Below are 9,770 nucleotides of genomic sequence, written 5' to 3' on the forward strand. Positions count from 1 at the left end.
GGAATATGATGGCACTACATAAATAAAAAGAAAGGTATGCCAAATGTATTAACTATTTGCCTTTCTTAGACATGTGGCTAGTGGCAGTATAGGTATACACAATAGTAATGACACGTGTGCCGATGGGTTCATCTAGATGACCTTTAAATTGCTCTTTTTTTTTTGTTGAGACATATCAGTCCAAATATTTTCTTGTATATGTATATACTGGTTTCTGTTATATCCATTAGGTCAAGGGAAAAAAAATAAAATAAAAAAATAAATAAAAAATTATATATACCGTATATATATATATATATATATATATATATATATATATATATATTATTTATTTATATTTATTTTATTTTTTTCCCTGACCTAATGGATATAACAGAAACCTGTGGACCACAGCCTCCACTTTCATAGTGCTTTTCCTCCTGAGTCTCTTCTACAGTGCTACTATCACTTTGTTCAAGGTGGGATTCATAGAGACGGCATAGTGATAAAGTGTCAGGCTGTCAGTGCATAACATGGTATATGTAGGAGCAGTTATTAAAGGGGAATCCTAAGCTTGGACCCCTATCACCTTATGGAAGACAATGGCTGTAGTGCTTATAAGGGATGTGCTGCAGAAATTATAGAAATCATTTTTCAAAGAGTTCAGTCTAGGTAAAAAAAAATGCAGTAATCGGCCTCATTGATCGCCCACAAATCCCACCCCAAATGGTCTCTAGTTCCTGGTCCTGTATATATAAAATACATTTGTTATTTATTGTCCACACCTTAGTCCTATTATTGTACGATGTATAATTTTTTTTACTCCATTTATTAGCTGTACTGATCCACCATCATGATCATCAGAGATGCAAGATGGCTTCATTCCTGCAGATGTTATAAGTATAACTAAACCATATATAAAATACATGGAGCTTCCATTTACTTGTTGCTAAAATTTATATTTTTAGCCTTATATTTTTGTATTAGATTGATAATTTGGGTCTTATGTGTATATATGAAACCCATAGTTTTCTGCTCTAATTTTCCTTCATGGTTCCAGTTTCTATCATTATGGCTCATCCGGGCCATTATAGATATGTAAGTATGTATTATTGGTAGTACGTGTCTTAATTCTAGACAAGCTCTAACTGGTGATTTAGTCTAATGTTAATCATAGGTCTAGAGAAATATTGTACAAAAAATGGATACTACGAATGGTGTTAATTGACACTCGTAACTACACAAGAAATGCCGCTCACGCAGTCCAGACATCAAACACAAAACATTTTATATATATATTTTTTATTTCTACTTTTCAATATGCAGACAGAGTTCAATCAAGTTAATGTACAAAAAAGACTAACAAACACCAGGATGATATTTCTTCCTCCTTCTCCTTCCACACATGACATAGGGAATAACAAGAGGCAGAGCTTTTTGGACGGAATATTAACAGGAATCAGACATAACGAGGGACACATTCACGGAAGTTGGTTTACCGGTGGTTTTGTCAATGCTCCTCTGGGTGGCCTGTAGTGGTAATGATTCATGGCCGACCACACAGGTGTAGGATTTTCCAGAGTTCCAGATATCAATGCTTGGTATAGTCAATGTGCTATATACGAAGTAGGATTTCTTGCCAGAAGAATAAGGCTCCAGCATAGGTTTAGTGGTCACCACATATCTATCTTCTACCTGATCGCTGCTTGTCCACTTGATAAGTATGTCTGCTGGATAGAAATGCTGAGCCACACATGTCAATGTGACAGATTCTTTTCTATTTAGCTCATCTTGGTGTGGTGGGTAAAGTAAAACTGTGGGTGTCTGAGGTTCCTGGCCTAGAAGCAAAATAAAACAAATATATTGATTATTTAGGCTGTATTATCAATGTACCATCATTTCATATTTAACATTATAAATATGCTTTTCTCAAAGTTTGTTTTTTATTTATAAAGTAAGATATATTGAGGTTGTGTAATATGAAAATTAATAAGGCTGATCAATGAAGTCATTCTGACTAAAATCTGAAAATATTAGATTATCGATTATACTTTGGAGATATCCTCTAAAAGCATTACTTTTATGGTAAAATATGTTGTCTTGGGTAAACCATGCATCAGGGCATAAAGTCCCTATAGACCAACATAGACTTTACATGCCACCGTATCGTGTATTTGACATGTACCGATAAAATGTGTGCAAACACTTAAAGGGGCTGTCAAGGAAAGAAAGCCAAAACTGTATATGGGTTGTGACTGGTATTGCAGATCAGTGTTTTTGGAGTTAAAGGATTGTTCTCATGAGTGATCTTCAGGAAGGCACCGCTCCGCTACCTCCTGGCTTCCTCCTTGCCTTTGGGGAGACGGGATGGTGCCTTCTTGAATGATCGATATGACAGTTCAGACCAGCAGCATAGTGGCACTGCTGGCCTAAATTGTGTGGTCTACCATGCTGCAAGCAGGAGCAGCTTTGCCTCTGTAGCACTGGAGCAGTGTATGGGCACTAGAGCAGTGTATGCGCACTGGAGCAGTGTATGGGCACTGGAGCAGTGTATGCGCACTGGAGCAGTGTATAGGCACTGGAGCAGTGTATGGGCACTGGAGCAGTGTATGGGCACTGGAGCAGTGTATAGGCACTGGAGCAGTGTATGGGCACTGGAGCAGTGTATGCGCACTGGAGCAGTGTATGGGCACTGGAGCAGTGTATGGGCACTGGAGCAGTGTATAGGCACTGGAGCAGTGTATGGGCACTGGAGCAGTGTATGCGCACTGGAGCAGTGTATGGGCACTCGAGCTCACCAGATCCAGCAATCTGGCATCAGAACAGCACTTGCACGCTTTATAGCAAAAAGTTTGCAAGTGCACACTCCTCATTTAGGAAACCAGCCACCTCTGATAGAATGCAGAAGAGGCCAATAACCTAGGCAATGTGCCATAAGCTCTGAAATATAAAATCTCACCCTTATTGAGAACAGAGAGGGTTTTTAATAAGAAGTAAATTGCAAAGTTGTTTATTTTTAAAAGCAATTCACAATTTTACCCATTTATGAGAAGAAAACCCCTTTAAAAATAAGCTGCAACACCACACACATCCTACCGAATGTTCTGGCACTCTCTTTAGTAGAAAGCAGCCATGTTTTTCCGAGCCTGGAAAAACCTTTAAGAATAATACAAATAGGATCATTTTAACAGGTCATTAATACTTTTGGACTGCAGGATACAAGACTGTCATTGTGTTATGAAAAAGCTTACCATTATCTTTTGCCAGGGTTACTTTCTTTGGGGAACTAAGATCAGGATGTTTCACTCTGCACTCAAATGTCTTTGTAAGCCAGTCATCAGCACACACTGTAGCCGTGGCTCTGATTGAAAATGCGCCATCTTTGTAGACAGGGTTATCTAAAATGGTTTCAAGCTTGATGTCAGAGCCCAATTCATACCAGGAGACATCTAATCCTTCCGCACTCATCATGTTGGAGATTACACAGGTGAGTGGTGCCTTCTTATTTAGAAAGATGCTCTCAAATGATGGAGGAAGAACATCAACTTGGATAACTCCAGTCGCTGATGATGATTCTGCAAGAGAAAGAACATTTATTACTCTAAAAGAAGTTTCGAAATTTCTTTTACCAATGATAAAGTGCTGAGATTTCACTATCTACTGTGGCGAACTATAACAAATCACAGACAAATTATCTTTTCAAACAGTTTTAAAAAAATAAATTATTTAACTTACCACAAGCTAGGGACTTGCTCACATTCCTAGTTTCAAAAAAGCCAGATGCAGAATGTTCTACTACACATGAGAAAACGGTATCTTCATCCCAGTCCTTCTTAGAGATTGTCATAAATGAACTCAAGACAAATTTGCCATCAGCATTTGCATTGGCTTTATCTGTCATTGTGTTAAGGGTGGTCTCCACGTGATTTTTCAGCCATTTGACTTTGATATCATTAGGGTAGTAATTACTCATGATACACACAATTGTGCCGTTATTATTCATATAGAGGTCTTCTTTTACAGGAGCAGCCATGGTCACTACTGGAGTTGAGTTTTTACTTGCAGCTGAAATTAACAGATTTGGTACATTTGTCAGTGCAAGTGCACTCATGCTATCACACATTCAATTAAAACAAGCTAAGGGGGTTGGGCAACAGTGAAATAATGTTTTTTTAACCATTGATTGTTGAAAAATAATAATCAGAGGCATAGTCACATTCCATCACTCTGGCAGATAGAATGCAGACCACTTCTGAGGTCTTTGGCAACTCCAGAAGCAATGGCTGTCCCATTTGGTAGGCCCACAACCGCTGTAGCTTGGTAGTGACTGCAGAGTTCTGGTGAGTAGAAGCGATGTTTCCCCAATGACACGCTCTTCTAGTCACCTGACCACCACAACCAATTAGATGTTGCAACTGTGCTGGGACTGCCGAATGGGGCAGACACCTCTTCCAAAGCCGGCAAAGGCCTTTGAGTTTGTCTGGCCACAGAGGTGCTGTGTGTGTGTGCTGATTATTATTTTTGATCAATCCAATACTATTGGACAACAAATTTGAGGTAATGCCCATCAAGAAAGCTATAGTATAGAATGTAATGTTTTCTTCACACAAAGATTTTCTCTTTTTACGTTTTAAGCGAAAGCCATGAATGTCGTGCGTTTTTTTAATTGCAAATTTTTGGGTGGCATTTTTTTCTTTTGCACTTTTTTTCCTATAGAGAAGCCTATGGGAACATACCATGTCTAAAGTATGTGCAATTAAAAAAAAATGCAAGGAATGAATAACAAAGAAGCATTGCACAAAGAAACACTGCCTTTTTGCAGCATATTGCTTTGAAAGGTCACAAAATTTTTGTGCAATGTAGAGTTCTGCAAAAATTTTGCAACTCTTGGCATTTTCCCAAGGAGAGACAAGGGTGCAATGGGGACATGACATCACAGCTCGTCTAATTACTAACAAGCTTTAGCATTCCTTGCGCCAGAAATCAAACTCCAATATGCCCCCTCATCAAAGACTTGATTAACATGGGTCTTGATGAATCGGGGCCGTTGTGTTTAAAATCACCTTAATACTCAAGTTTAATCATTTAATGAATCTTGAAAATGAAGAATTTCCCAAATAAAATTACTTTGATACACTTTAGTTAAAAATAAAATTATCCGCCCAGATAGGAGCTTCAAATTAAGGGGTGCACATCAGATTTTTGGTCTGAGAGCCACACCATCAGCTGTACAAGTTAAAGGTCAAAGTAAGATAACAAAATGTGTATAACTTATGATGCATTATACGTCTGCAAACCAGATATAATGCCATGGAAGCAAAGCTACTAGGGTGAGTGTAACACAATGTAGTCATAGCTTAGCTGGGGTTGGAATACTATTACTAATACTCTATATCTACAACCCACTTTTGCTAACTAGCATTACACGTGAAAGGCTTTGTATAGTTGTTAAAGATGCTATTTTGTGTCTTCCAAGGCATCGCACATAGTGACCTCCTGAAAAAAGCCAACCCGATGTCCATACTCCCTTTAACAGAAACACTTTTTAATGCTCATCAATAGTAACAGAATCTGAGGACCATTTAACATTCTTACCTTTATTTTCAAGTGTTATAACCTTGGTGTTTAATGAATGTTTTGCCGCGCAGTAATATGGATCATGGTTTTTCCAGCTTTCACCTGTCACTTGGATTTGTGAGCTGGCTGCATAGGTACCACTGGTTTGCAGCATTGATTTGTAGGTCTTAAAACCATTGGTAAAGCTCTTATTGGACTTATCGTTCCAGCTGAAGGTAAGTGCTTCTGGAAGGAAATCTCTGGCCAAGCAACCAATGGTGACGGTAGATTCCTGAGACGTGCCGCAAGAAATGAGTGGAAAGAGAGATGGTGCCTGCTCTGCAGCTGAGAACACAAGCAAAAGGTGGAAGGAATGAATTCTTGGTTAGGAGGTGAAGTTTGCCAAAAGCTAAAAGGAGAATGTTAGAAAAGAGCTTCAGTTCATGTTAGTTGTAAATTAGGAGTTATAGCCACAAGTTAGTGATAAGGATGGAACTACAACATCATGGATAGGTTAGGAGTAGTAAGAACACAACCTATAGATAAATGTTACATAGGAAAACACTGCACCAGATGAAGAGTTGTAACTTCTGAGAAATTCTATAGAACTATGTTAATTAAACTGCTGAAATGTGGATGATTTTATAGCTCCCCAGAATAGGTTATACCAGTCAGATGACATTATATCACTGTACAGACAACACAAGTTACTGTCATGTTTTAGCAGAAGTTATTTTTTCACGTTACACTAAGTCGTGGTAAGCCATGAAAAGTTGTGCCTGTATTATTACTAGGCTATTTCTTTTATCTAGTGATTACATTATTACAGAATTTTAAGTCAATTAACTATTCGGCCTACAAGGCTTGGAAATGTCCAATTGCATTCCTGTGTTCATCGCTAATAGATCTGCAAACAAGCGCAATCACCTCAATGTTCATTTTCCACCTCGATGCCTCACCCCATGGATCAGAGGTCAGGAACCTCAGTTCTCCACAGAGGGGCAATTTCTTCATTGTAGTTCACTGCCAAAAATCTCCAGAAAGCCGATAATTGGACCTTAGATTTCTATGGTCTACAGTCTTGTACATTGTAACAGCTGATAAAACATCACTAACATAAATTCTATCTAATCTTACACAGTTTGCTATCTGTTTTATACAGAATATTGAATGACAGGTTAGCTATTTATGTGTCTATATCCTTCTGAGCTTTACTCCTTATTACAATGTGACAATTGGCTGCTCAGAGTAACATATGCAGGTGTAATACATGTGTGTGCACATACATGAGATGACATTACTGATTACATCCTATAATACCTGCTCAATTATATAGGCTAAGGTTCTAGCACTACCGGATGCTGAATGTCATTTTTGTAGAGTATTTGATTAATACTCATAGTTTGTAATCAGCTGTAATGTATTACTACTAATGCCTTACAAGCTGTGTAGTGTTCACAATCCAATAAGAGACACCCATGGTATATTTAGTCCATCAGTCTGCATTACTTTATGGTTTCCTGCACTCCTCCTGTTTAGCTATACTATAGTCCTTACTATCCCTGAGTCTACATCCTTTCCATTCAACCTGTATTCTATCTGCCCATCCATACTGATTGTATCTGGGCCCTGTACTCCATGTGATTTGTGCTATACTTTACCCTGAGCTGTTCTGGGTCAGCTATGTGTTCTGCGGAGCTGTATTGGACCTGCTCCATTCTTCTGCCATGCTGTTTACCTGCTATGCTTCCTGGTATACTATACTATACCTGCTGTTTCTTCTACGTTGCCCTGTAAATATTGTACTTTCTGCTGTCCTGTAAGTTACCTTGTTTGCTTTCTGCTTGTATATGGTCCCTATAATGCTTTCTTCTATGCTGTTCTATATGTCCTTGTGCTATACTGTGCCTGCAATGTTTTCTGCTCTACAGTACCTGCGATGCTTTCTTCTCGGCTATTTTTTACATCTATACTGTACCTGCGACACTTTATTCTAAGCTATGCTTTACACACTATACTTTCAGCTATATTGTACCTGCTCTACTTTCCTGTATACTGTCCTGTAAACACTATGATTTCTGCTATTCTGTACTTTACCTGCTTTGCTTTCTTGTAAGCTGTGCTGTATAACCTATCATTTCTGCTATTTTGGCTATTCTGTACCTGCAATGAATTTCTGTAAGCTGTACTGCATGTGGTTTGTCGTTTTTTGAGCTAGGTTGTACCAGCTATGCTTTCTACTGAGCGGTACTAGACTGACTAAGCTTACTGAGCTGTGCTATGCCAGAAATGCTTTTTACTAAACATGCTATGCTTTCTGCCAAGCTTTTGCATTTTGCTAAACTGTATGGTACCTGCTAAACATCTCCTGAGCTGTACTTCAGCTGCTGTGCTATATACCACACTGTACTTGCTGTACTGATTATGCTTTCTATCACGCTGTACCATACCTGCTGTGCTATATACCATACCGTGCCTGCTGTGCTATATACCATACTGTGCCTGCTGTGCTATATACCATACTGTACTTGCTGTACTGATTATGCTTTCTATCAAGCTGTACTGCACCTGCTGTGCTATATACCATCCTGTGCCTGCTGTGCTATATACCATACTGTACTTGCTGTACTGATTATGCTTTCTATCACACTGTACTATACCTGCTGTGCTATATACCATACTGTACTTGCTGTACTGATTATGCTTTCTATCAAGCTGTACTGCACCTGCTGTGCTATATAACATAGCATGCCTGCTGTGCTATATACCATACTGTACTTGCTGTACTGATTATGCTTTCTATCAAGCGGTACTGCACCTGCTGTGCTATATACCATACTGTACTTGCTGTACTGATTATGCTTTCTATCACACTGTACTATACCTGCTGTGCTATATACCATACTGTGCCTGCTGTGCTATATACCATACTGTACTTGCTGTACTGATTATGCTTTCTGTCTAGATGTACTGCACCTGCTGTGCTATATACCACACTGTGCCTGCTGTGCTAAATACCATACTGTACTTGCTGTACTGATTATGCTTTCTATCACGCTGTACTATACCTGCTATGCTATATACCATACTGTGCCTGCTGTGCTATATACCATACTGTACTTGCTGTACTGATTATGCTTTCTATCACGCTGTACTATACCTGCTGTGCTATATACCATACTGTGCCTGCTGTGCTATATACCATACTGTACTTGCTGTACTGATTATGCTTTCTATCAAGCTGTACTGCACCTGCTGTGCTATATACCATAGCATGCCTGCTGTGCTATATACCATACTGTACTTGCTGTACTGATTATGCTTTCTATCAAGCTGTACTGCACCTGCTGTGCTATATACCATACTGTGCCTGCTGTGCTATATACCATACTGTACTTGCTGTACTGATTATGCTTTCTATCACACTGTACTATACCTGCTGTGCTATATACCATACTGTGCCTGCTGTGCTATATACCATACTGTACTTGCTGTACTGATTATGCTTTCTATCAAGCTGTACTGCACCTGCTGTGCTATATACCATAGCATGCCTGCTGTGCTATATACCATACTGTACTTGCTGTACTGATTATGCTTTCTATCAAGCTGTACTGCACCTGCTGTGCTATATACCATACTGTGCCTGCTGTGCTATATACCATACTGTACTTGCTGTACTGATTATGCTTTCTATCACACTGTACTATACCTGCTGTGCTATATACCATACTGTGCCTGCTGTGCTATATACCATACTGTACTTGCTGTACTGATTATGCTTTCTGTCTAGATGTACTGCACCTGCTGTGCTATATACCATACTGTGCCTGCTGTGCTAAATACCATACTGTACTTGCTGTACTGATTATGCTTTCTATCACGCTGTACTATACCTGCTGTGCTATATACCATACTGTGCCTGCTGTGCTATATACCATACTGTACTTGCTGTACTGATTATGCTTTCTATCACGCTGTACTGCACCTGCTGTGCTATATACCATACTGTGCCTGCTGTGCTATATACCATACTGTACTTGCTGCACTGATTATGTTTTCTATCAAGCTGTACTATACCTGCTATGCTATATATCATACTGTGCCTGCTGTGCTATATACCATACTGTACTTGCTGCACTGATTATGCTTTCTATCAAGCTGTACTATACCTGCTATGCTATATATCATACTGTGCTATATACCATACTGCACTTGCTGTACTGATTATGCTT

At 39.0% G+C, this 9,770-nt stretch overlaps 1 protein-coding gene and 1 gene segment (V, D, J or C); both read right to left on the reverse strand.

The window, feature by feature from the left end:
• Positions 1–9,770, reverse strand: part of LOC141255734 (uncharacterized) — a 971,797-nt gene that overhangs the window by 153,770 nt on the left and 808,257 nt on the right. The gene's annotated exons all lie outside the window — the stretch shown is intronic.
• LOC141255787 (immunoglobulin heavy constant mu-like) overlaps positions 1,265–9,770 on the reverse strand; it is a 13,787-nt gene continuing 5,281 nt past the window's right edge. The window contains 4 exon segments of the C gene segment in view: positions 1,265–1,817; positions 3,231–3,554; positions 3,715–4,044; positions 5,575–5,880. Coding sequence covers positions 1,429–1,817; positions 3,231–3,554; positions 3,715–4,044; positions 5,575–5,880 — 1,349 coding nt within the window.

Source organism: Phyllobates terribilis, unplaced genomic scaffold (assembly GCF_046119375.1).
Source record: "Phyllobates terribilis strain yellow unplaced genomic scaffold, ASM4611937v1 Scaffold_1__5_contigs__length_1240528914, whole genome shotgun sequence".
NCBI lineage: Eukaryota > Metazoa > Chordata > Amphibia > Anura > Dendrobatidae > Phyllobates > Phyllobates terribilis.